At 56.4% G+C, this 27,641-nt stretch overlaps 1 protein-coding gene across 3 annotated transcripts in view; it reads right to left on the reverse strand.

Moving 5' to 3' along the window:
• Positions 1–27,641, reverse strand: part of abhd16a (abhydrolase domain containing 16A, phospholipase) — a 138,401-nt gene that overhangs the window by 4,472 nt on the left and 106,288 nt on the right. For 2 of the 3 annotated variants that reach the window (XM_072475752.1, XM_072475750.1), the window contains 8 exons: positions 27,017–27,121; positions 25,330–25,393; positions 25,092–25,145; positions 11,512–11,574; positions 8,282–8,358; positions 8,122–8,154; positions 5,498–5,596; positions 1,633–1,679 (listed from right to left, as the gene is read on the reverse strand). In XM_072475752.1, coding sequence (XP_072331853.1) covers positions 1,633–1,679; positions 5,498–5,596; positions 8,122–8,154; positions 8,282–8,358; positions 11,512–11,574; positions 25,092–25,145; positions 25,330–25,393; positions 27,017–27,121 — 542 coding nt within the window. The remainder of the gene's footprint in view (positions 1–1,632; positions 1,680–5,497; positions 5,597–8,121; positions 8,155–8,281; positions 8,359–11,511; positions 11,575–25,091; positions 25,146–25,329; positions 25,394–27,016; positions 27,122–27,641) is intronic. The other variant, XM_072475751.1, reaches the window with a different exon arrangement.

Here is a 27,641-nt window from a genome sequence, read left to right on the forward strand (position 1 = left end):
AAGGTCGGCCTTGGATTCTAAGTATTGGGCAATTTAAGGGTTAAAAGCCTTCGTGTGTTCGACTGCAGTGGTCATGTTATTTTTTTTTAAAGTTGTTTACAGGGCTTCCAGCAGCCAGAAGGTGAAATTGACAAAGGAATGTGTTATTCAGTCTAGGCTAATGGACTGTGGTTTGACTGGGAAAGTCCCTGGAGAGTTAATGCGATGAGGTCATTGCTGGGGGGGGGGGGGCAAGGAATGCAGAGAGACATTTTGCAAAGCTTTAGAGAGAGGCAGTTTTGTGGAGAAACTTTGGAGGAGTTGAGTTCTGATCTGCCTGACACTGAGCCCCAAAATTCCCCCACATGGCATTGCTCTTGGGAGCATGTTTGCCGATTTTCTTTTAAAATCTACTAAACTTGTCCGTGTGGAGTTTGCACGTTCTCCCCGTGTCTGCGTGGGTCTCACCCCCACAACCCAAAAGATGTGCAGGCCAGGTGGATTGGCCACGCTAAATTGCCCCTTAATTGGAAAAGAACAATAATTGGCTACTCCAAATTTGTTTTAAAAAAAAAAGAAAATACTTGGGACAAGCGGAGGGCGGTGGGAGGGATGGAATTAAGATTGCCCTGGAGAGGGCCGAAACAAGCTAAATATTGGCACTTGAGGGGGGATTCTATGGATTGGAGGATCCTTGAGACATTTCGCTCCCTTCCTTTTCTATTGCGATTTCCCCTTCCAAATCTATGATCGAGGGTGCGGCACTTGCTGCAGGTCCCGTCCTGATTAGAAACATAGAAAAATACAGCACAGAACAGGCCCTTCGGCCCACGATGTTGTGCCGAACTTCTGTCCTAGATTAGGAACAAATTAACCTACGCCCCATCATTTTACCGTAATCCATGTACCTATCGAATAGCCGCTTGAAGGTCCCCAATGTTTCCGACTCAACTACTTCCACAGGCAGTGCATTCCATGCCCCCACTACTCTCTGGGTAAAGAACCTACCTCTGACATCCCCCCCTATATCTTCCACCATTCACCTTAAATTTATGTCCCCTTGTAATGGTTTGTTCCACCCGGGGAAAAAGTCTCTGACTGTCTACTCTATCTATTCCCCTGATCATCTTATAAACCTCTATCAAGTCGCCCCTCATCCTTCTCCGTTCCAATGAGAAAAGGCCTAGCACCCTCAACCTTTCCTCGTAAGACCTACTCTCCATTCCAGGCAACATCCTGGTAAATCTCCTTTGCACCTTTTCCAAAGCTTCCACATCCTTCCTAAAATGAGGCGACCAGAACTGTGCACAGTACTCCAAATGTGGCCTTACCAAGGTTTTGTACAGCTGCATCATCACCTCACGGCTCTTAAATTCAATCCCTCTGCTAATGAACGCGAGCACACCATAGGCCTTCTTCACAGCTCTATCCACTTGAGTGGCAACTTTCAAAGATCTATGAACATAGACCCCATTCTGGGCAACCCCTCCAGACAAATAAATTCCGCCCTGCCGACCGAATCAAATCCTTTCACATCTCAAACACCTTGATCAGATCACCCCCCCCCCCTTTTCGGTAGATGACACAGAAACTATAATAAGCGGTGGTGCAACACCATGGCATTTGCTTAGTCCCGGTGGGTGGGTAACTCACCAAGAATATCGCCAGCTGTCTTCTGCCGTCTGTTGTCATGTCATCCCCTGATGAGAGAAAAAGAAAGGTTCGTGAGTGAACGCAGGTTAATATCATGAGAACAAAAAGGGTCGCAGTGACTCGACGAGCAAACCGCTCGGCCGTGCTAAGTCACCCTTTGCTCACTCTCACACCAGGACCGCCCTGGGTTCAACCCTCGTCTCCCTGCCGGGGCCAGGCCAGCCCGAGCGGGTCAGCCTTCCGGACAGCTCGACGGGAATCAGCACCCCTGGCTCAGTGGAGTTCAGAACCCACGCCTCCAGTCCCCCAAACCCGCTTTCCGACGCACGGGGAGGGGAAGGGGGGGGGGGCGGCTGTATCCCAGCAGGGGCGTGCGGACCGCAAATCTGTCATTTCCCAGCCAAGGGACTGCTCAGGACGTGTCGACAGGGGAAGCCCATTATTTTCTAAATGGGGAATTGCCGAGGAAATCTGAAGCACCAAGAGACTTTTTTGTTGTTGGTTTTTAAAAAGTAAATTTACCGTGCCCAATTCATTTTTTCCAATTAAGGGGCAATTTAGCGTGGCCAATCCACCTACCCTGCACATCTTTGGGTTGTGGGGGCGAAATCCACGCAGACACGGGGAGAATGTGCAAACTCCACACGGACAGGGACCCAGAGCCGGGATCAAACCTGGGACCTCGGTGTCGTGAGGCAACAGTGCTAACCACTGCGCCGCCGTGCAACCCCCGCACAAAGAGATTCAGGAGTCCTCGTTCACGATTCTCTTAACGTGCAGGTTCAGTCGGCAGTTAGGAAGGCACATGCAATGTTAGCATTCATGTCGAGAGGGCGAGGGTACAAGACCAGGGATGTACTTCTGAGGCTGTATAAGGCTCTGGTCAGACCCCATTTGGAGTATTGTGAGCAGTTTTGGGCCCCGTATCTAAGGAAGGATGTGCTGGCCTTGGAAAGGGTCCAGAGGGAGGGTCACAAGAATGGTCCCTGGAATGAAGAGCTTGTCGTATGAGGATCGGCTGAGGACTCTGGGTCTGTACTCGTTGGAGTTTAGAAGGATGAGGGGGGATCTTATTGAAACTTACAGGATACTGCGAGGCCTGGATAGAGTGGACGTGGAGAGGATGTTTCCACTTGTAGGAAAAACTAGAAGCAGAGGACACAATCTCAGACTAAAGGGACGATCCTTTAAAACAGAGATGAGGAGGAATTTCTTCAGCCAGAGGGTGGTGAATCTGTGGAACTCTTTGCCGCAGAAGGCTGTGGAGGCCAAATCACTGAGTGTCTTTAAGACAGAGATAGAGAGGTTCTTGATTAATGAGGGGATCAGGGATTATGGGGAGAAGGCAGGAGAATGGGGATGAGAAAATATCATCATGATTGAATGGCGGAGCAGACTCGAGGGGCCGAGTGGCCTAATTCTGCTCCTCTGTCTTAAGCATTTGAAACAAAGGAACAGCGACAATCTCACTTCTCGAGACAGAAGGAGGGCTGAATGGCCTGATCGACGTCTCTTTTCCTCACCCCCGGGATGTGGGCTTCTCCGGCTGCGCTGTCATTCGTCACCCCTCCCCAACTGCTCTGGGAAGTCAGCGGCTCGCTTGGCCAATTTCGTATGAGAGGCGACCACATTGCTGTGGGTCTGGAGTAGGCCAGACCGGGTAAGGATGGCAGATTTCCTGCCGCTGACGGATCATGAGCGAACCAGATGGGTTTTTTAAAAAAAAAAAATCACGATCGATGATGGGCTTTGGTCGGGTGGAAATACAGAAGGGGTGTGGGGGGGGGGGGGGCATCCAAAGCGAGGGTAGCCAGCAGTTTCAGATGGTCGTTAGGGAGCTGAGGGGAAGCCTCTTCCCACGGAGGGCGATGAGAAGCCGGATCTCGCCATCGGGTGGGGTGGCCCGAGGAAAACAGCACCTGTGCATGTGAGGGGAATGTTGGGTCGAAATATACGACTTGCATCGATCCGACGCCATTCGCCACCGAATGTCCCAAAGCACTTTGTAGCCAATAATCTGGGGGAGTTGGCGCCACAGTGTCACTGGGCTAGTAATCCAGAGGCCCAGTCTGATGCTCTGGCGGATGGGGGGGGGGGGGGGGGGGGGGGGGCTGGAGGAGGGGGGGGGGGGGGGCGCTTCACCTGGCGCTAATTTATATTCAATTAATAAAATCTGGAATATAAAATCATTCTCTGGAATGGGGACCGTGAAACCGCAGGCAACTGCTGTAAAAGCCCGGCTGGTTCACTCACGTCCCGTCAAGCAAGGACATCTACACTCCTTCGCCGGTCTGGCCTACACGTGAACTTCAGACCCCCACACAGCAATGTGGCTGACTCTAAAAAGCCCTCTGAAAGTCACTGTCTGCGCGGAGTCTGCACGTCCTCCCCGTGTCTGCGTGGGTTTCCTCCGGGTGCTCCGGTTTCCTCCCACAAGTCCCGAGAGACGTGCTGTTGGGTGAATTGGACATTCCGAATTCTCCCTCTGTGACCCGAACAGACGCCGGAATGTGGCGACGAGGGGATTTTCACTGTAACCTCATTGCAGTGTTAATGTAAGCCTACTCGTGACACTAATAAAGATTATTAAATGGCTGAGCGAGACACTCAGTTCAAGGGCGATTAGGGAGGGGCAACAACGAGCGGCGCCCACATTTTAAGATGAAAACAAAACGTCAGTTATCAGTCAGGTCAGTAACGCGGCTCACGTATGCTTGTCCGAAGCTACATACATTCACATGCAGGGTCCTGTCCTCTGCAAACAAACAGGACCCGTCCAAACATTGCACCTTTTCAACTTAAACAAAGGTTCCCTGGGACATTCCCCCGGCAACGCCTCAACCAATCGGGACTCAACTTGCCTGGTTTCAATTTAAACAAAGGCTAAATGTTTAAATGTTGCCTGGTGCATTCTCCATGGCAACACCGTGACCAATCGGCACCTTTTTATAATGGTACAAATTGCTGTTCCCTTTGGTATTCTTGTGTTTCTGTCCTGATGAGTACAAGGTGGAAAGTTTTGACGGATTGTGTCTTTTTCCAGAATCAATGGCTAGGGGGTGGCAGGGTGGTTAGCACTGCTGCCTCACAGCACCAGGGATTATCACTGCTGCCTCACAGCACCAGGGGTTAGCACTGCTGCCTCACAGCACCAGGGGTTAGCACTGCTGCCTCACAGCACCAGGGGTTAGCACTGCTGCCTCACAGCACCAGGGGTTAGCACTGCTGCCTCACAGCACCAGGGGTTAGCACTGCTGCCTCACAGCACCAGGGGTTAGCACTGCTGCCTCAGCACCAGGAGTTAGCACTGCTGCCTCACAGCACCAGGGGTTAGCACTGCTGCCTCACAGCTTGAGGGGTTAGCACTGCTGCCACAGCACCAGGAGTTAGCACTGTTGCCTCACAGCGCCAGGGAACCGGGTTCAATTCCATCCTTGGGTGACTGTGCGGAGTCTGCACGTTCTCCTCGTGTCTGCGTGGGTTTCCTCCGGGTGCTCCGGTTTCCTCCCACAAGTCCAGAGATGTTCAGATTAGGTGGATTGGCCATGATAAATTGGCTCTTAGGTGTCCAAAGGTTAATTGGGGTTGCAGGGATAGGGTGGGGGGAGAGGGCCTGGGTGGGGTGCTCTTTCAGGGTGCCAGTGCAGACTCGACGGGCCGAATGGCCTCCTTCTGTGCTGTAAACTCTATGATTCTAATGATACTTTTGAAGGGCAGTCCACTGTTCGAGTGGCAGGAATGGAGTACACATGGGGGGGGGGGGGGAGATTATATAAGATTGTGCTGACAGAGCCAGGCGAAATCACATGGAGCGTAGAACACAAGCTCGATGGGCTGAATGGCCCCGACGCTCTGCTGCACTCACCGACAGTCCAGGGGAACTGTCCTCCGTGTTCCGACTTGTAGGACTGCAGAACGGAGGTGCACCAGTCGTCATCCACCTCGTAGCGGCTGTAGAGGGCAGCTGCCGAACAAAGACACAGAAACCGAAATGAGAAGCTAACCCCAGCAGGCCAACCCGTTCACGCACCCGGGGCTGGGGGAGGGGGGCGCACCCAGTACCCGAGAACCCCGGCCGTGACCCAGCGTCTTCCACCGCGCAATTGGGGCCATCACAGTGCTTCGCTGCCACTGAAACCCTTTCTGAAACGTTCAACGCCGTCGCACTCCAGGAAAATCAGATACCAATGCAGGCACAGCAGGATCCCACACACAGCGCTGAGGAAATGGCCGGCTCATCTGCTCGGGGAAATAAACGTTGGTTCAGGACCAGCTGTGCTTCCCTGAGTTGCTGTTTGTGGTGTATATATAAATGATTTGGAAGAAAATGCAGTTGGTCTGATTGGTAAGTTCGCAGACAACACAAAAATTGGCGGAGTTGCGGACGGTGAAGAGGATTGTCAGAGGATACAGCAGGATATAAACTGGTTGGAGTCTTGGGCGGAGAAATGGCAGATGGAGTTTAGTCGGGACAGGTGTGAGGTAAAGTGTGAGGTAATGCACTTTGGAAAGTCCAATGCATGTAGGAATTACACAGTAAATGGTAGAACTCTTGCGAGTTCTGACAGGCAGAGAGATCTGGGCATGTCCACAAATCACTGAAAGTGGCAACGCAGGTGGAGAAGGTGGTCAAGAAGGCATACGGCATGCGGGCATTCATCGGTCGGGGCATTGAATATAAAAATTGGCACGTCATGTTGCAGCTGTGCAGGACCTTAGTTAGGCCACACTTGGAATATTGTGCACAATTCTGGTCGCCACACTACCAGAAGGATGTGGATGTTTTGGAGAGGGTACAGAAGAGATTTACCAGGATGTTGCCTGGTATGGAGGGCATTAGTTATGACGAGCGGTTGAATAAACTCGGTTTGTTCTCACTGGAACGACGGAGGTTGAGGGGCGACCCGATAGAGATCTACAAAATTATGAGTGGCATGGACAGAGTGGATAGTCAGATGCTCTTTCCTAGGGTAGGAGAGTCAAGTACGAGGGAGGCATAGGTTTAAAGTGCATGGGGAAAAGTTGAGAACAGATGTGCCAGGCAGAATTTTTACACAGAGGGTGGTAAATATATGAAACCCGCCACCTGGGGAGGTGGTGGGAGCAGGTACGATAGCGGCATTTAAGGGGCATCTAGACAAATATATGAATAGGGTGGGAATGGACGGATACGGACTCCGTAAGTGCAGACAGTTTTAGTTTAGGCAGGTACCATGGTCAGCGCAGCCTTGGAGGGCCGAAGGGCCTGTTCCTGTGCTGTATTGTTCTTCGTTCTTTGAGTGAGTCCCATCCAGCGGGATATCTGTGCTCCTCCAATTCTGGCCTGACGTGCATCCCTGAATTTAATCGCCGCCCCCACGCCCCCTGCCTACCAGTGGGAGGCAGTGCTTCCAGCCAGCTGCCTGGGCCCGGATGGTGTGGAATTCCTCTCCCTGTGTACCTCTCCCTCTCCAACTCGCTTACCTCCTTTCCGACGCTGCTTAAAAACCCACCCCCCTGACCAAGATTTTGATCCCCTGTTGCGGCTGGGAGTAATATTACGGTTTGTGACTCTCGAATGAAGCGACTTGTGATGTTTTATTTAATTCAAGGTTTTGTACAAATAGATGCCGCTGTTGCTGTTGTTCTCCCAACATTCGCCTGAGGGGGCCAATCAGGATTGCAACGTTTCATCCGAAAGGTGGCACTTGCGCCAGCTCGGCACCCCCTCCGCACCGCACGGGGAATGTTAGCGAAAGGTGGCACTTGCGCCAGCTCGGCACTCCCTCCGCACCGCACGGGGAATGTTAGCGATAGCAGGGGTAGGCCACTCAGCCCTTCGGGCCTGCTGCCCCGTCCTGTTAGATGGTGGCCGACCTGATTGTGGTCCCAACCCCACTTTGCAGTTCGCCCGTTGAACGTTTGGAACAAAGGGGGACCTGTGGATGTGGTGGACCTGGATTTCCGGAGTGCCGCAGAATCCGTGCTCCAGCCCACCGACTGAAGAGAGGGAAGGGGGGGGGGGGGGGGGGGGGAAATGTAAGACTTGACTAAAAAGAGAAGAAAAAAATTATTTTGCTCTGGGGCAGATAGATCGTCGCCGAGTCAAAATCCTGGACCTCCCTCCCGAACAGCACGGTGGGTGTACCTACACCTCAGGGACTGCAGCGGCTTCAATAAGGCAGCTCAGCACCACCTTGTCAAGGGGCAATTAGGGATGGACAATAAACACCTCCCGTGAACAAATAAATTGACTAAATCTTGCGGATGAGGACAGCCTTTGCCTCACAGAATGGTGCAGTAGAATAGAAGCCAGTCGGTCCATCATTCATGTGCTGGTCCTTGGAAACCCAATCAATCCCTGTCTCTTGACTCGGTGACTTTGCAGATCGCTACCCTTCAAGTGTTTAACCTGCTGAAATCTACTGTTGAACCCGCGCCCCCACCGAGCTGACCGTCATTTGAGGAATTCCCCGTGGGCCCCACCTCAGCGCTCACCCTCTTACTCACCACCTTGAATCTGCGTCCTTCTCGTTGGCCGAGCTAAAATCAGACGGAAAGCGTTGGATCACAAACCCACCCAACACAAAGAGGTAGCTCCGCGTTCTTAACAAGTAGGGTGCGCAGCAGGTTAACTCTGACTTTCGGTAATAATGTGAGCTGAACTTACTTTCCTGGAGGGGGTTTGAGGCACCCAGCCATTCTCGAACGACCCGGACTCCCTCCTCCGCCATAACCTTGGGGTATCTGGTAGTGCAAATTACACCTCAATAATCCACATAGCACCCTCATTACAGAGATTATCACCCACTGACTCACATTACACCCTCATTACAGAGATTATCACCCACTGAACATTACACCCTCATTACAGATTATCACCCACTGAACATTACACCCTCATTAGATTATCACCCACTGAACATTACACCCTCATTACAGAAAGACTATCACCCACTGACTCACAATACACCCTCATTACAGATTGTCACCCACTGAACATTACACCCTCATTACAGAGATTATAGCCCACTGACTCACATTACACCCTCATTACAGAGATTATCGCCCACTGACCCACATTACACCCTCATTACAGAGATTAACAACCCCTGATCCACATTACACCCTCATTACAGAAAGATTATCACCCACTGACTCACATTACACCCTCATTACAGATTATCACCCACTGAACATTACACCCTCATTACAGATTATCCCCCACTGACCCACATTACACCCTCATTATAGAGAGATTATCGCCCATTGACCCACATTACACCCTCATTACAGAGAGATTATCGCCCACTGACCCACATTACACCCTCATTAGAGAGAGTATCGCCCATTGACCCACATTACACCCTCATTAGAGAGATTATCGCCCACTAACCCTCATTACAGAGAGATTATCGCCCACTGACCCACATTACACCCTCATTACAGAGAGATTATCCCCCACTGACCCACATTACACCCTCATTACAGAGAGATTATCCCCCACTGATCCACATTACACCCTCATTACAGAGAGACTATCGCCCACTGACCCACATTACACCCTCATTACAGAGATTATCGCCCACTGACCCACATTACACCCTCATTACAGAGAGATTATCCCCCACTGACCCACATTACACCCTCATTACAGAGAGATTTTCTTACACTGACCCACATTACACCCTCATTACAGAGATTATCGCCCACTGACCCACATTACACCCTCATTACAGAGATTATCGCCCACTGACCCACATTACACCCTCATTACAGAGAGATTATCCCCCACTGACCCACATTACACCCTCATTACAGAGAGATTATCTTACACTGACACACATTACACCCTCATTACAGAGATTATCGCCCACTGACCCACATTACACCCTCATTACAGAGAGATTATCCCCCACTGACCCACATTACACCCTCATTACAGAGAGATTAATCGCCCACTGACCCACATTACACCCTCATTTCAGACTATCACCCACTGACCCACATTACACCCTCATTACAGATTATCCCCCACTGACCCACATTACACCCTCATTACAGAGAGATTATCCCCCACTGACCCACATTACACCCTCATTACAGAGAGACTATCGCCCACTGACCCACATTACACCCTCATTACAGAGAGATTATCCCCCACTGACCCACATTACACCCTCATTACAGATTATCCCCCACTGACCCACATTACACCCACATTACAGAGAGATTATCCTACACTGACCCACATTACACCCTCATTACAGAGATTATCGCCCACTGACCCACATTACACCCTCATTACAGAGAGATTATCCCCCACTGACCCACATTACACCCTCATTACAGAGAGATTATCGCCCACTGACCCACATTACACCCTCATTACAGATTATCCCCCACTGACCCACATTACACCCTCATTACAGAGAGATTATCGCCCACTGACTCACAATACACCCTCATTACAGATTATCCCCCACTGACCCACATTACACCCTCATTACAGAGAGATTATCCTACACTGACCCACATTACACCCTCATTACAGAGAGATTATCCCCCACTGACCCACATTACACCCTCATTACAGATTATCCCCCACTGACCCACATTACACCCTCATTACAGAGTATCCCCCACTGACCCACATTACACCCTCATTACAGATTATCCCCCACTGGCCCACATTACACCCTCATTACAGATTATCTCCCACTGGCCCACATTACACCCTCATTACAGATTATCCCCCACTGACCCACATTACACCCTCATTACAGAGAGATTATCCCCCACTGACCCACATTACACCCTCATTACAGATTATCCCCCACTGACCCACATTACACCCTCATTACAGAGTATCCCCCACTGACCCACATTACACCCTCATTACAGATTATCCCCCACTGGCCCACATTACACCCTCATTACAGATTATCTCCCACTGGCCCACATTACACCCTCATTACAGATTATCCCCCACTGACCCACATTACACCCTCATTACAGAGAGATTATCCTACACTGACCCACATTACACCCTCATTACAGAGATTATCGCCCACTGACCCACATTACACCCTCATTACAGAGATTATCTGCCACCATAAAATAATAGTAAAATATTGCAGATGCTGGAAATCTGAAAACCAGAAAAAGGTGGAAAGATTCATAGCTGAGGCCCCCGTTACACTCTCATTGCATCTCATCTGCCCGATCCTTCAAGCACCACACGTAGCAGTGCCTGCAGATCACCCACTGGACCGGTCAGCCACCTCCAATCCTATTGGTCCGGTGTGTAAGCAATTGATGCTGGATTTTTGGGGGTTGGAGGGGGGTGGAAAGAGCACAGTGCTGCCATCTGAAGTTAGCTGTGTGCAACTGCAGTTACGGTGCAGCACTGGCCAGTCAGGGAGCTAGTGCTGTGCTCAGCAAGATTAATGCAGAGCCTGTATCGTGGCAAAGAAGGTGCATGTTTTCCAGCACCTCCTGAATGATCGGAACGGCCAGCAGCACATAGCAGGGGCTGCGATTTTTAATGCTTGGGAGCGGTGACCGATTGGGAGGCGAGGGTCAGTCACATCGGCAGGGAACAGGGATGCATCGCAGGAGGCGGAGGAGAGAATCAGCCACCAGCGACCCCTGTGGGAGAGCACATGTGAGTGCACATTGGACGAGTGTGGCATGGGGAGTGTGTGGGCCCAGGTGACTGCGGTTGCCATGCTCAGACAGTCTGTCGGCGCTCGCTACTTAGCCTTCTGTGCAAACAGGCACCACTGAGTGAGGGGGAAGCTCAGACACTGGAGCAATAGGGCACTCAGGGGGGGACAGGGTGGAGAAGAGGCGGGTCAAAGAATCAAGACGGAAAATGTCAAATCGACGGTCCATTACCTGAACTGGAGGAACCTTAGCAGGAGATCGTTGCCACGGTTTGACATGATATCTTCAGGAACGCTGAAAAGAGGGACACAAGAGAGGGAACAGCTGGTGAAGCACTCGGATAAAGGCAGATTGTTGTCTTCCCAGATTATCCATGAAGGACAAGAGCAGCAACGTCACGTGAGCCCCACCCCCTCCAATCCTTCCTCCTCCTCGTCAGTCACCCGCCACCCCAAACCCGTCTTCCTTGCCTGGGCATCGGGTCACAATCCCGGAACCCCCCCCCCCCCGCCGCCCACCCCCGCTCCACAACAGGGGACCTCAGCGGTTCAAAGAGGGCATTCCGCCGCCACCTCCTGAAGGGGGCAACAAGGAATGAGGCGTTTTGTCCCGGCATCTGTTAGCGAGAGAAATGTTCGTCTTGCGCTCCGTGGGACAAACCCAAGAATACCAAATTTTAAACTCGCACAACAATTTATACCACAGGAGGAAAAGGTGCAGACTGATTGACTCTGATTGGCCAGGGTGTTGCCACGGGGAAAGCAACGGGGGACTATAGGTTCCCCAAGCTCCTGGGTAATTCAATAAAGGAAACATCGCTTTCATTTGCAGTGGACAGGTCCCTGCTCATGAATGTGTATCGCTTCCAGCAAGTGTAGACTGCCCGGCTGTTAGCGTAGCTATCAGCGCACTCTGGATTGCTCAGCAAGTGCTACCCAATCACAGAATCGAACGGTAGAGACCTTAGTTTGGGGTTTTTGCAAGCGAGGGATGGTCGAGTGTGGTCTGCGCCCTTGCCTATTATGAACCGGCGGAACATGCTGTTCGATTGGCTCAGCGAATCGCTGGGACGTTCGACCAACCTGTCGCCATCACACCAGCACTGACTCCCACACACGACTTTGCTCAGCCGGACAGCGGGTAGGCCCGTCTTTCTGTTCAGTTCTTCTTGGAATCCGGGCAAGCAGCACTTGTTACCCAGTTCCCGACTGCCCCCGGGGAGGAGGGAGGCGGTTTCATTCAATGATTTTCAAAAATGCCTGACTCACAAGGCCACTTCATTAAAGGCATTTCACCTCTTGCGATGTTATTGAAATGTTCATTCAGGGGATGTGGGTGTTGATTGCCCTCCCCGGGGATGTGGGTGTTGATTGCCCTCCCCGGGGATGTGGGTGCTGATTGTCCTGCACGGGGATGTGGGTGCTGATTGCCCTCCCCGGGGATGTGGGTGCTGATTGCCCTCCCCGGGGATGTGGGTGTTGATTGTCCTCCCCGGGGATGTGGGCGCTGATTGTCCTCCCCGGGGATGAGGGTGTTGATTGTCCTCCCCGGGGATGTGGGCGCTGATTGTCCTCCCCGGGGATGTGGGTGTTGATTATCCTCCCCGGGGATGTGGGTGCTGATTGCCCTCCCCGGGGATGTGGGTGTTGATTGTCCTCCCCGGGGATGTGGGTGCTGATTGCCCTCCCCGGGGATGTGGGTGTTGATTGCCCTCCCCGGGGATGTGGGTGCTGATTGTCCTCCCCGGGGATGAGGGTGCTGATTGCCCTCCCCGGGGATGTGGGTGTTGATTGTCCTCCCCGGGGATGTGGGTGCTGATTGCCCTCCCCGGGGATGTGGGTGTTGATTGCCCTCCCCGGGGATGTGGGTGCTGATTGTCCTCCCCGGGGATGTGGGTGCTGATTGCCCTCCCCGGGGATGTGGGTGCTGATTGCCCTCCCCGGGGATGTGGGTGTTGATTGTCCTGCCCGGGGATGTGGGTGTTGATTGCCCTCCCCGGGGATGTGGGTGCTGATTGCCCTCCCCGGGGATGTGGGTGCTGATTGTCCTCCCCGGGAATGTGGGTGTTGATTGTCCTCCCCGGGGATGTGGGTGTTGATTGTCCTCCCCGGGGATGTGGGTGTTGATTGTCCTCCCCTGGGATGTGGGTGCTGATTGCCCTCCCCGGGGATGTGGGTGTTGATTGCCCTCCCCGGGGATGTGGGCGCTGATTGTCCTCCCCGGGGATGAGGGTGCTGATTTCCCTCCCCGGGGATGTGGGTGCTGATTTCCCTCCCCGGGGATGTGGGTGCTGATTGCCCTCCCCGGGGATGTGGGTGCTGATTGTCCTCCCCGGGGATGTGGGTGCTGATTGCCCTCCCCGGGGATGTGGGTGCTGATTGCCCTCCCCGGGGATGTGGGTGTTGATTTCCCTCCCCGGGGATGTGGGTGCTGATTGCCCTCCCCGGGGATGTGGGTGCTGATTTCCCTCCCCGGGGATGTGGGTGCTGATTGCCCTCCCCGGGGATGTGGGTGCTGATTGTCCTCCCCGGGGATGTGGGTGCTGATTGTCCTCCCCGGGGATGAGGGTGCTGATTGCCCTCCCCGGGGATGTGGGTGTTGATTGTCCTCCCCGGGGATGTGGGTGCTGATTGCCCTCCCCGGGGATGTGGGTGTTGATTGCCCTCCCCGGGGATGTGGGTGCTGATTGTCCTCCCCGGGGATGTGGGTGCTGATTGCCCTCCCCGGGGATGTGGGTGCTGATTGCCCTCCCCGGGGATGTGGGTGTTGATTGTCCTGCCCGGGGATGTGGGTGTTGATTGCCCTCCCCGGGGATGTGGGTGCTGATTGCCCTCCCCGGGGATGTGGGTGCTGATTGTCCTCCCCGGGAATGTGGGTGTTGATTGTCCTCCCCGGGGATGTGGGTGTTGATTGTCCTCCCCGGGGATGTGGGTGTTAATTGTCCTCCCCGGGGATGTGGGTGCTGATTGCCCTCCCCGGGGATGTGGGTGTTGATTGCCCTCCCCGGGGATGTGGGCGCTGATTGTCCTCCCCGGGGATGAGGGTGCTGATTTCCCTCCCCGGGGATGTGGGTGCTGATTTCCCTCCCCGGGGATGTGGGTGCTGATTGCCCTCCCCGGGGATGTGGGTGTTGATTGCCCTCCCCGGGGATGTGGGTGTTGATTTCCCTCCCCGGGGATGTGGGTGCTGATTGCCCTCCCCGGGGATGTGGGTGCTGATTTCCCTCCCCGGGGATGTGGGTGCTGATTGTCCTCCCCGGGGATGTGGGTGTTGATTGCCCTCCCCGGGGATGTGGGTGCTGATTGCCCTCCCCGGGGATGTGGGTGTTGATTGCCCTCCCCGGGGATGTGGGTGCTGATTGCCCTCCCCGGGGATGTGGGTGTTGATTGCCCTCCCCGGGGATGTGGGTGCTGATTGCCCTCCCCGGGGATGTGGGTGCTGATTGCCCTCCCCGGGGATGTGGGTGCTGATTGCCCTCCCCGGGAATGTGGGTGTTGATTGCCCTCCCCGGGGATGTGGGTGCTGATTGCCCTCCCCGGGGATGTGGGTGTTGATTGTCCTGCCCGGGGATGTGGGTGTTGATTGCCCTCCCCGGGGATGTGGGTGTTGATTGTCCTCCCCGGGGATGTGGGTGCTGATTGCCCTCCCCGGGGATGTGGGTGCTGATTGCCCTCCCCGGGGATGTGGGTGCTGATTGCCCTCCCCGGGGATGTGGGTGTTGATTGTCCTGCCCGGGGATGTGGGTGTTGATTGTCCTCCCCGGGGATGTGGGTGCTGATTGTCCTCCCCGGGGATGTGGGTGCTGATTGCCCTCCCCGGGAATGTGGGTGTTGATTGCCCTCCCCGGGGATGTGGGTGTTGATTGTCCTCCCCGGGGATGTGGGTGCTGATTGTCCTCCCCGGGGATGTGGGTGCTGATTGCCCTCCCCGGGGATGTGGGTGTTGATTGTCCTGCCCGGGGATGTGGGTGCTGATTGCCCTCCCCGGGGATGTGGGTGCTGATTGCCCTCCCAGGGGATGTGGGTGTTGATTGCCCTCCCCGGGGATGTGGGTGTTGATTGCCCTCCCCGGGGATGTGGGTGTTGATTGCCCTCCCCGGGGATGTGGGTGTTGATTGCCCTCCCCGGGGATGTGGGTGCTGATTGCTCTCCCCGGGAATGTGGGCGCTGATTGCCCTCCCCGGGGATGTGGGTGTTGATTGCCCTCCCCGGGGATGTGGGTGTTGATTGTCCTCCCCGGGGATGTGGGTGTTGATTGCCCTCCCCGGGAATGTGGGTGTTGATTGCCCTCCCCGGGGATGTGGGTGCTGATTGCCCTCCCCGGGGATGTGGGTGCTGATATCCCTCCTCGGGGATGTGGGTGCTGATTGCCCTCCCCGGGGATGTGGGTGCTGATTGCCCTCCCCGGGGATGTGGGTGTTGATTGTCCTCCCCGGGGATGTGGGTGCTGATTGCCCCCCCCGGGGATGTGGGTGTTGATTGCCCTCCCCGGGGATGTGGGTGCTGATTGCCCTCCCCGGGGATGTGGGTGTTGATTGTCCTCCCCGGGGATGTGGGTGCTGATTGCCCTCCCCGGGGATGTGGGTGTTGATTGCCCTCCCCGGGGATGTGGGTGCTGATTGCCCTCCCCGGGGATGTGGGTGTTGATTGTCCTCCCCGGGGATGAGGGTGCTGATTGCCCTCCCCGGGGATGTGGGTGTTGATTGTCCTCCCCGGGGATGTGGGTGCTGATTGCCCTCCCCGGGGATGTGGGTGTTGATTGTCCTCCCCGGGGATGTGGGTGTTGATTGTCCTGCCCGGGGATGTGGGTGTTGATTGTCCTGCCCGGGGATGTGGGTGCTGATTGTCCTCCCCGGGGATGTGGGTGTTGATTGTCCTGCCCGGGGATGTGGGTGCTGATTGTCCTCCCGGGGATGTGGGTGTTGATTGTCCTCCCCGGGGATGTGGGTGTTGATTGTCCTGCCCGGGGATGTGGGTGCTGATTGCCCTCCCCGGGGATGTGGGTGTTGATTGCCCTCCCCGGGGATGTGGGTGTTGATTGCCCTCCCCGGGGATGTGGGTGTTGATTGCCCTCCCCGGGGATGTGGGTGTTGATTGTCCTGCCCGGGGATGTGGGTGTTGATTGTCCTGCCCGGGGATGTGGGTGCTGATTGTCCTCCCCGGGGATGTGGGTGTTGATTGTCCTGCCCGGGGATGTGGGTGCTGATTGTCCTCCCGGGGATGTGGGTGTTGATTGTCCTCCCCGGGGATGTGGGTGTTGATTGTCCTGCCCGGGGATGTGGGTGCTGATTGCCCTCCCCGGGGATGTGGGTGTTGATTGCCCTCCCCGGGGATGTGGGTGTTGATTGCCCTCCCCGGGGATGTGGGTGTTGATTGCCCTCCCCGGGGATGTGGGTGTTGATTGTCCTCCCCGGGGATGTGGGTGCTGATTGCCCTCCCCGGGGATGTGGGTGTTGATTGCCCTCCCCGGGGATGTGGGTGCTGATTGTCCTCCCCGGGGATGTGGGTGCTGATTGTCCTCCCCGGGGATGTGGGTGCTGATTGTCCTCCCCGGGGATGTGGGTGCTGATTGTCCTCCCCGGGGATGTGGGTGCTGATTGCCCTCCCCGGGGATGTGGGTGCTGATTGCCCTCCCCGGGGATGTGGGTGTTGATTGCCCTCCCCGGGGATGTGGGTGTTGATTGCCCTCCCCGGGGATGTGGGTGTTGATTGCCCTCCCCGGGGATGTGGGTGCTGATTGTCCTCCCCGGGGATGTGGGTGTTGATTGCCCTCCCCGGGGATGTGGGTGCTGATTGCCCTCCCCGGGGATGTGGGTGTTGATTGCCCTCCCCGGGGATGTGGGTGTTGATTGCCCTCCCCGGGGATGTGGGTGTTGATTGCCCTCCCCGGGGATGTGGGTGCTGATTGTCCTCCCCGGGGATGTGGGTGTTGATTTCCCTCCCCGGGGATGTGGGTATTGATTGCCCTCCCCGGGGATGTGGGTGTTGATTGTCCTCCCCGGGAATGTGGGTGTTGATTGCCCTCCCCGGGAATGTGGGTGCTGATTGCCCTCCCCGGGGATGTGGGTGTTGATTGCCCTCCCCGGGAATGTGGGTGTTGATTGTCCTGCCCGGGGATGTGGGTGCTGATTGCCCTCCCCGGGGATGTGGGTGCTGATTGTCCTCCCCGGGGATGTGGGTGCTGATTGTCCTGCCCGGGGATGTGGGTGTTGATTGTCCTGCCCGGGGATGTGGGTGCTGATTGCCCTCCCCGGGGATGTGGGTGCTGATTGTCCTCCCCGGGGATGTGGGTGTTGATTGTCCTCCCCGGGGATGTGGGTGCTGATTGCCCTCCCCGGGGATGTGGGTGTTGATTGTCCTGCCCGGGGATGTGGGCGCAGATTGCCCTCCCCGGGGATGTGGGTGTTGATTGCCCTCCCCGGGGATGTGGGTGTTGATTGCCCTCCCCGGGGATGTGGGTGTTGATTGTCCTGCCCGGGGATGTGGGTGCTGATTGCCCTCCCCGGGGATGTGGGTGTTGATTGTCCTCCCCGGGGATGTGGGTGTTGATTGTCCTCCCCGGGGATGTGGGTGCTGATTGTCCTCCCCGGGGATGTGGGTGCTGATTGTCCTCCCCGGGGATGTGGGTGTTGATTGTCCTCCCCGGGGATGTGGGTGTTGATTGCCCTCCCCGGGGATGTGGGTGTTGATTGTCCTCCCCGGGGATGTGGGTGTTGATTGTCCTCCCCGGGGATGTGGGTGCTGATTGCCCTCCCCGGGGATGTGGGTGTTGATTGCCCTCCCCGGGGATGTGGGTGTTGATTGTCCTGCCCGGGGATGTGGGTGCTGATTGCCCTCCCGGGGATGTGGGTGCTGATTGTCCTCCCCGGGGATGTGGGTGCTGATTGTCCTCCCCGGGGATGTGGGTGCTGATTGCCCTCCCCGGGGATGTGGGTGTTGATTGCCCTCCCTGGGGATGTGGGTGCTGATTGTCCTCCCCGGGGATGTGGGTGTTGATTGCCCCCCCCGGGGATGTGGGTGTTGATTGTCCTCCCCGGGGATGAGGGTGCTGATTGCCCTCCCCGGGGATGTGGGTGCTGATTGTCCTCCCCGGGGATGTGGGTGTTGATTGTCCTCCCGGGGATGTGGGTGCTGATTGCCCTCCCCGGGGATGTGGGTGCTGATTGTCCTCCCCGGGGATGTGGGTGTTGATTGTCCTCCCCGGGGATGTGGGTGCTGATTGTCCTCCCCGGGGATGAGGGTGCTGATTGCCCTCCCCGGGGATGTGGGTGCTGATTGCCCTCCCCGGGGATGTGGGTGTTGATTGCCCTCCCCGGGGATGTGGGTGTTGATTGCCCTCCCCGGGGATGTGGGTGTTGATTGCCCTCCCCGGGGATGTGGGTGCTGATTGCCCTCCCCGGGGATGTGGGTGCTGATTGCCCTCCCCGGGGATGTGGGTGCTGATTGTCCTCCCCGGGGATGTGGGTGTTGATTGTCCTCCCCGGGGATGTGGGTGTTGATTGTCCTCCCCGGGGATGTGGGTGTTGATTGCCCTCCCCGGGGATGTGGGTGCTGATTGCCCTCCCCGGGGATGTGGGTGCTGATTGTCCTCCCCGGGGATGTGGGTGTTGATTGTCCTCCCCGGGGATGTGGGTGTTGATTGCCCTCCCCGGGGATGTGGGTGTTGATTGCCCTCCCCGGGGATGTGGGCGCTGATTGTCCTCCCCGGGGATGTGGGTGCTGATTGTCCTCCCCGGGGATGTGGGTGCTGATTGCCCTCCCCGGGGATGTGGGTGTTGATTGTCCTCCCCGGGGATGTGGGTGCTGATTGTCCTCCCCGGGGATGTGGGTGCTGATTGTCCTCCCCGGGGATGTGGGTGCTGATTGCCCTCCCCGGGGATGTGGGTGCTGATTGCCCTCCCCGGGGATGTGGGTGTTGATTGTCCTGCCCGGGGATGTGGGTGTTGATTGCCCTCCCCGGGGATGTGGGTGCTGATTGCCCTCCCCGGGGATGTGGGTGCTGATTGCCCTCCCCGGGGATGTGGGGCTGATTGCCCTCCCCGGGGATGTGGGTGTTGATTGCCCTCCCCGGGGATGTGGGTGCTGATTGCCCTCCCCGGGGATGTGGGTGTTGATTGTCCTGCCCGGGGATGTGGGTGCTGATTGCCCCCCCCGGGGATGTGGGTGTTGATTGTCCTCCCCGGGAATGTGGGTGTTGATTGCCCTCCCCGGGGATGTGGGTGTTGATTGCCCTCCCCGGGGATGTGGGTGTTGATTGCCCTCCCCGGGGATGTGGGTGCTGATTGCCCTCCCCGGGGATGTGGGTGTTGATTGTCCTGCCCAGGGATGTGGGTGTTGATTGCCCTCCCCGGGGATGTGGGTGCTGATTGCCCTCCCCGGGGATGTGGGTGTTGATTGTCCTGCCCGGGGATGTGGGTGCTGATTGTCCTCCCCGGGGATGTGGGTGCTGATTGCCCTCCCCGGGGATGTGGGTGTTGATTGTCCTGCCCGGGGATGTGGGTGCTGATTGTCCTCCCCGGGGATGTGGGTGTTGATTGTCCTGCCCGGGGATGTGGGTGCTGATTGCCCTCCCCGGGGATGTGGGTGTTGATTGCCCTCCCCTACATGCCCTTGAACTGACTGTCTCGCTCAGCCATTTCACACAGTTAAGGGTCAACCAAATCGCAGTGGGGCCTGAAGTCACGTGTCGGCCAGACCGGGTAAGGACGGCAGATTGAAGGACACGAGTGAACCAGTTGGATTTTAGAATAATTATAGAATCCCTCCAGCAGAAAGAGGTCATTCGGACCATCGGGTCCACTCTGACCCTTCGAAATAGGCCCCTGCCCAGGCCCACTCCTCCTGCAGGAATCGACAAGATTCACTGCGGGAACTCACTGAGGTTCCTCAGGCAGCACCTTCCAAACCCACGGCCACCACCATCTCGAAGGACAAGAGCAGCAGATACCTGGGATCACCCCCACCTGGAGGTTCCCCTCCAAGTCACTCCCCATCCCGACGGGGAAATATATCGGCCGTTCCTTCAGTGTCGCCAAATCCTGGAGCTCCCTCCCTAACAGCACGGTGGGTGTACCTACACCTCAGGGACTGCAGCGGCTTCAAGACGGCAGCTCAGCACCACCTTGTCAAGGGGCAATTAGAGATGGACAATAAATGCTGGCCTGGCCAGCGGGGCCCACATTGCTTGAGGACCTTTTAGATTTAAATTGCCTTTTGGAAATTGTAACATAATCTGGGAGGGGAGAAACTCGAACTTCCACTTCAATGGCTGCAGGAGTCACCGGGACCCACTCTCCAGTGAGGGAGGCACTGGGACCCACTCTCCAGTGTGAGGGAGTCACTGGGACTCGCTCTCCAGTGTGAGGGAGTCACCGGGACCCACTCTCCAGTGAGGGAGTCACTGGGACCCGCTCTCCAGTGTGAGGGAGTCACTGGGACCCGCTCTCCAGTGAGGGAGTCACAGGGACCCGCTCTCCAGTGAGGGAGTCACTGGGACCCGCTCTCCAGTGTGAGGGAGTCACTGGGACTCGCTCTCCAGTGTGAGGGAGTCACTGGGATCCACTCTCCAGTGAGGGAGTCACTGGGACCCGCTCTCCAGTGTGAGGTAGTCACTGGGACCCGCTCTCCAGTGTGATGGAGTCACTGGGATCCGCTCTCCAGTGTGATGGAGTCACTGGGACCCGCTCTCCAGTGTGAGGGAGTCACCGGGACCTACTCTCCAGTGTGAGAGAGTCACTGGGATCCGCTCTCCAGTGAGGGAGTCACTGGGACCCGCTCTCCAGTGTGAGGGAGGCACTGGGACCCGCTCTCCAGTGTGAGGGAGTCACTGGGACTCGCTCTCCAGTGTGAGGGAGTCACTGGGACCCCTCTCCAGTGAGGGAGGCACTGGGACCCGCTCTCCAGTGAGTGAGTCACTGGGACCCGCTCTCCAGTGTGAGGGAGTCACTGGGACTCGCTCTCCAGTGTGAGGGAGTCACTGGGAACCCTCTCCAGTGAGGGAGTCACTGGGACCCCTCTCCAGTGAGGGAGGCACTGGGACCCGCTCTCCAGTGTGAGCAAGTCACTGGGACCCCTCTCCAGTGAGGGAGTCACTGGGACCCCTCTCCAGTGAGGGAGTCACTGGGACCCGCTCTCCAGTGAGGGAGTCACTGGGACCCGCTCTCCAGTGAGGGAGTCACTGGGACGCGCTCTCCAGTGAGGGAGTCACTGGGACCCGCTCTCCAGTGAGGGAGTCACTGGGACGCGCTCTCCAGTGAGGGAGTCACTGGGACCCGCTCTCCAGTGAGGGAGTCACTGGGATCCGCTCTCCAGTGAGGGAGTCACTGGGACCCGCTCTCCAGTGAGGGAGTCACAGGGACCCGCTCTCCAGTGTGAGGGAGTCACTGGGACCCGTACTCCAGTGAGGGAGTCACTGGGACTCGCTCTCCAGTGAGGGAGTCACTGGGACCCACTCTCCAGTGAGGGAGTCACAGGGACCCGCTCTCCAGTGAGGAAGTCACTGGGATCCGCTCACCAGTGAGGGAGTCACTGGGATCCGCTCACCAGTGTGAGGGAGTCACTGGGACCCGCTCACCAGTGAGGGAGTCACTGGGACCCGCTCTCCAGTGTGAGAGAGTCACTGGGACCCGCTCTCCAGTGAGGGAGTCACTGGGACCCGCTCTCCAGTGAGGGAGTCACTGGGACCCGCTCTCCAGTGAGGGCGTCACTGGGACCCGCTCTCCAGTGAGGGCGTCACTGGGACCCGCTCTCCAGTGAGGGAGTCACTGGGACCCGCTCTCCAGTGAGGGAGTCACTGGGATCCGCTCTCCAGTGAGGGAGTCACTGGGATCCGCTCTGTAGTGAGGGAGTCACTGGGACCCGCTCTCCAGTGTGAGGGAGTCACTGGGATCCGCTCTCCAGTGAAGGAGTCACTGGGACCCGCTCTCCAGTGTGAGTTTGTCACTGGGACCCGCTCTCCAGTGAGGGAGTCACTGGGACCCGCTCTCCAGTGTGAGTGAGTCACTGGGTTCCGCTCTCCAGTGTGAGGGAGTCACTGGGATCCACTCTCCAGTGAGGGAGTCACTGGGACCCGCTCTCCAGTGTGAGGGAGTCACTGGGACCCGCTCTCCAGTGTGAGGGAGTCACTGCGACCCGCTCTGCAGTGTGAGGGAGTCACTGCGACCCGCTCTCCAGTGTGAGTGAGTCACTGGGTTCCGCTCTCCAGTGTGAGGGAGTCACTGGGATCCACTCTCCAGTGAGGGAGTCACTGGGACCCGCTCTCCAGTGTGAGGGAGTCACTGGGACCCGCTCTCCAGTGTGAGGGAGTCACTGCGACCCGCTCTGCAGTGTGAGGGAGTCACTGCGACCCGCTCTCCAGTGTGAGGGAGTCACTGGGACCCCTCTCCAGTGTGAGGGAGTCACTGCGACCCGCTCTCCAGTGTGAGGGAGTCACTGCGACCCGCTCTCCAGTGTGAGGGAGTCACTGGGATCCGCCCGCCTGCACTGTAGCAGCCGCGCAGTCATTTCCTGCTGCCTGATGAAACAGCGATAATAATAACAATCTCTATTGTTACACTAACACTGCGATGAGGTTACCTTGAAAAGCCCCTAGTCTCCACACTCCGGCACCTGTTCGGGTACACAGAGGGAGAATTCAGAATGTCCAATTCACCTAACAGCACGTCTTTCGGGACTTGTGGGAGGAAACCGGAGCACCCGGAGGAAACCCACGCAGACACGGGGAGAACGCGCAGACTCCGCACAGACAGTGACCCAAGCCGGGAATCGAATCCGGGACCCTGGAGCTGTGAAGCAGCAGAGCTAACCACTGTGCTGCCGTGCCAGCCCCTAATCATTCCGTCCATTGACTCCATCTACACCTCCCGCTGCCTGGGGAAAGCGGGCAGCATAATCAAAGACCCCTCCCACCCGGCTTACTCACTCTTCCAACTTCTTCCATCGGGCAGGAGATACAGAAGTCTGAGAACACGCACGAACAGACTCAAAACAGCTTCTTCCCCACTGTCACCAGACTCCTAAACGACCCTCTTCTGGACTGATTTCATTAACACTACACCCTGCATGCTTCACCCGATGCCGGTGTTGTGTATTTACATTGTGTATTTTATGTTTGCCCTATTTTGCATTTTCTTTGCATGTGCGGAATGATCTGTTTAAGCTGCACGGTAAACGTGACCACAAACCAATCCAACATGTGAAATTGGACACGGACGCATTGAGATCCCACTTTACGCTGATTGAAAATGCTTCACACTCGTGACTTGCCGGTTCTGCTTCGAGGCTCGCTCCCGTACTCACTCCCAAACCCTCCCCTCAACCTCCTTTACGGCCACTCAGCAACCAGGTGGTGCAGTTACTCGCTTGCACCACCGGGTGGCAGCTGCATTCACTCAACAGCTCGGACGTGAATACTTGGGTTCCAAAATATCAATAGCAGACAAGCCATCGATAGATAAGCAGGTGAGTGAGAAAGGAATACAAGGAGAGGTTGATGCGGTCGTGTGCCATCGCCCCAGGCTTCTCCCCAAAACATTCGACATTTCAGATTAGTCGAATGCAGCACGGCAGCACAGTGGTTAGCACTGTTGCCTCACAGCTCCAGGGTCCCAGGTTCGATTCCCGGCCACTGTCTGTGAATTTCACTCGGAGAGCCAGGTACAATCCCGTGGCTGTGACGGTGGGAGATTGTGGCCTCGTGACCGGCCCAGAGCTAATGCTCTGTTCAAATCCCACCACGGCTGTTGGCGGAGCTTGCTGGTCAACGCTGTGAGTTCTCAGGAGGAAGAGGTTTCATCGTAACTTTCAAAGGGAAATGAGATGAATATTATCAAACTGTGGGTGCAGAGACAGGCCATTTGACCCAGCCGCTTCAAGCTGATCTTTATGCTCCAGACGTTACCTTCCAACCGCATCAACCTCTCCTTCTGTTCCTTTCTCACTCACCTGCTTATCTGCACGTTCTCCCCGTGTGTGCGTGGGTTTCCTCCGGGTGCTCCGGTTTCCTCCCACAGTCCGAAGACGTGCAGGCTAGGTGGACTGGACATGATAAATTGCCCCTTAGTGTCCAAAATGTTAGGTGGGGTTACAGGGATGGGGTGGGCTTGGGTAAGATGCTCTTTCCAAGAGCCGGTGGGTTGAATGGCCTCCTTCTGCACTGTAAATTTTATATTTTAATGTCTCGATTTAATCTCCCTTCACCATAGGGCAGCACGGTGGCGCAGTGGGTTAGCCCTGCTGCCTCACGGCGCCGAGGTCCCAGGTTCGATCCCGGCTCTGGGTCACTGTCCGTGTGGAGTTTGCACATTCTCCCCGTGTCTGCGTGGGTTTCGCCCCCACAACCCAAAGATGTGCAGGGTAGGTGGATTGGCCGCACTAAATTGCCCCTTAATTGGAAAGAATGAATTGGGTACTCTAAATTTATATTTAAAAAAATAGAATCTCCCTCCACCTCACTTCCAGGCAGCGAATTTCAGACCCAACCACTCGCTGCGTTCGTTCTCACATCTCATTCGCTTCTTTTGCGAATCACGTTAAATCTGTGCCCCCCCTCGTTCTCGATCCTTTCACGAGCTGGGAACAGTTCCTCCCCATCGACTCTGTCCAGCTTCCTCGTGATTTTGAACCTCTCCATCAAATCTCCTCTCAAGCCTCCTCTGTTTGGCCTTTGATCGCGCCCCTACGCTGCAGAAGGAGGCCATTTGGCCCATCGAGTCTGCACCGACCCCTCTGAAAGAGCTCCGCTAACGGAGGAGGGAAATGAGTGGGGGTCCTTCACACAAGGTGGGTGCAATCGCAAGAGTGAGTTGTACGTACGTGGTGATGATCTCGTCCTTTGTTCTCCTAATCAGTAACACGGGGCCTTGATACCTGTGGAATAAAAGGCGGGAAGGTTTAGATCGCTGGGCCTCACTCCAAACGATTCACAATTTACACACAGATGCAAATGACAGAGGGCGGCCTGTTGGCGGTCGTGCATCCATCGCCATTGACCAAAGCACTCTGAGCCGGCCACAGGGCTACGGCAGTGGGGCAGCCACCCAAACTGACTCACTTGCACAGCTGCTCCGCATTGTTGAGGTTCAGGTAGTCCCGGACGGTCCGCGTGACAAGGCCCTCTGTCGACGACAGGAGGAGGGTGGGGAGGAAGAGAGAGAGAGTGTGTTAGAGGTCAAGGTCATTCACGTTCCACTCGAGCCCAACGCACAACAGAACAAACTTCTCACGACCACACACCAGAAGAAAAAGACGGGAGGGGTGTGCGGGGAGGAGCATTATAATTATTGTTACCACCATTTGGACAAAGCCAGCAAATTAAACATTCGAAGACAAGGTCCATTAACAACACACCCATTCTAATTAAAACAAAAGGCGAGGGGGTAAAATCCGACAGGTCAGAGGTCGGCCCTGCACGGGAAACAGAGTTGACGTCTCAGGGCCAGTGACCTCTCTTCAGTCTTCGATTCAGGGTCGCACGGACGCGAAAGGCTAACTTCTGTTTCGCTCTCCAGTGACGGCGAGCCGCACGTGGTTCCCACAGAAGAGGACGAGGGAGGATCTGTTCCACCAGGAACAGGAAGACCAGGGTTTCACAGCCGCACCCCCACCTTTGATTAAGGGCCGGCAATTTAAAGTACGGTGTGCACCGAACCTGAGATTTACGGCACAGGAGAAGGCCAGTCTGCCCATCGTGCCTGCGCCGGCTGGAAAAGGAGCCCCACAGCCTAATCCCACAAGGAGCCCCCCCCCCACCCCCCCACAGCCTAATCCCACAAGAAGCCCCCCCCCCCCACAGCCTAATCCCACAAGGAGCCCCCCCCCCACAGCCTAATCCCACCTTCCAGCGTTTGGTTGGTAGCCCTGACGGTTATGACACTTGAGGTCCATATCCAGACCCCTTTTCAAGGAGTTGAGGGTCTCTGCCTCTCCTATCCTTTCAAGCAGAGAGTTCCCCCCCGCCCCCCGCCCCTCACACACACAACCCTCTGGGTAAACAATATTTTCCTCACCTCCCCTTTAACCTTTCCGCCAATCACTTCCGACCGATGCCCCCCGGGTCACTGACCTCTCTGCTACAGCAGTCGGGCCCTTCCCTCCACTCTATCCAGGTCCCCTCACAATTTCGAACATCTCCATTAAATCTCTCCCCGCCCCCCCCCCCCCCCCCCCCCCCCCCAGCTTCCTCTGTTCCCAGGAGAACAGCCGCCTCTCCAATCTTTCCACGTCCCTGTAATTCCCCAGCCCTGGCTGGCAACATCCACGTAAATCTCCTCTCTACCTTCTCCTGAGCGATTACGCCCTCTCTGTAACGGCGTGATCGGAACTGCACGCACAATACTCAAGTTGCGGCCTAACTGGTGTTTCAGGAAGTCCCAGCAGACTCTCCCTGCCCTTATATCCAATATCTCAGTTCGGGAAGGAAAGGATTCCCCAGAACCTCTGAGCCGCCTTGTCGACCGGTCCTCCTACTTTCAGGTGCCTGTAGACAGAAAGACGATGACCGTGACTTGTGGGTGGATTGCTTTAGAGTGAGGTGCTCTTCCCAGGGCTCTGCTAAAAGCAAAGCTACGTCTCGCTCCCTGTAACTCCCTCGTCGCTCATTGTCCACCATCTCTCAGTCCATCTCCAGCCCTCCCTCCACCTTCAATTCTTTTCCTGTCTCTCTCCCCCCCCCCCCACCCTTTTCACAATTCAAATCCAGTCTGGAGGAAGCAGGGTGGGTGGGGTTAAAGGTCACTCACTGCAGCTCTCCGGCATGACCTTCAGCGCCAGGGGTACGAGGTCATCAAAGGAAGCGTCCAAGACGAGGGCACTGATCTCTGGGTAGGTCATCGTTGCCCAGGTAGCTGGAAAAGACATTGACAAAGCTGACAACCACCTGCAAGTGAATGACAGACGGACTGGACCGCGTCCGCATGGTTTCGTTTTGTTTTCCTGCTGTGCTCGGGGCTCCGTGAGCTACTGGGCAGGAAGATGTGGGGGGGGTGATTCCCCGTGCCTGGCCCCGGTCCACTGAGGCACTGTGACACAGCAAGCGCAGGGAAATCCAGTCCCCGTGCCTGGCCCCGGCCCACTGAGGCACTGTAACACAGCAAGCGCAGGGAAATCCAGTCCCCGTGCCTGGCCCTGGCCCACTGAGGCACTGTAACACAGCAAGCGCAGGGAAATCCAGTCCCCGTGCCTGGCCCCGGCCCACTGAGGCACTGTAACACAGCATGCGCAGGGAAATCCAGTCCCCATGCCTGGCCCCGGCCCACTGAGGCACTGTAACACAGCAAGCGCAGGGAAATCCAGTCCCCGTGCCTGGCCCCGGCCCACTGAGGCACTGTAACACAGCAAGCGCAGGGAAATCCAGTCCCCGTGCCT

The sequence above is a fragment of the Scyliorhinus torazame genome, chromosome 14 (assembly GCF_047496885.1).
Source record: "Scyliorhinus torazame isolate Kashiwa2021f chromosome 14, sScyTor2.1, whole genome shotgun sequence".
NCBI classification, from domain to species: domain Eukaryota; kingdom Metazoa; phylum Chordata; class Chondrichthyes; order Carcharhiniformes; family Scyliorhinidae; genus Scyliorhinus; species Scyliorhinus torazame.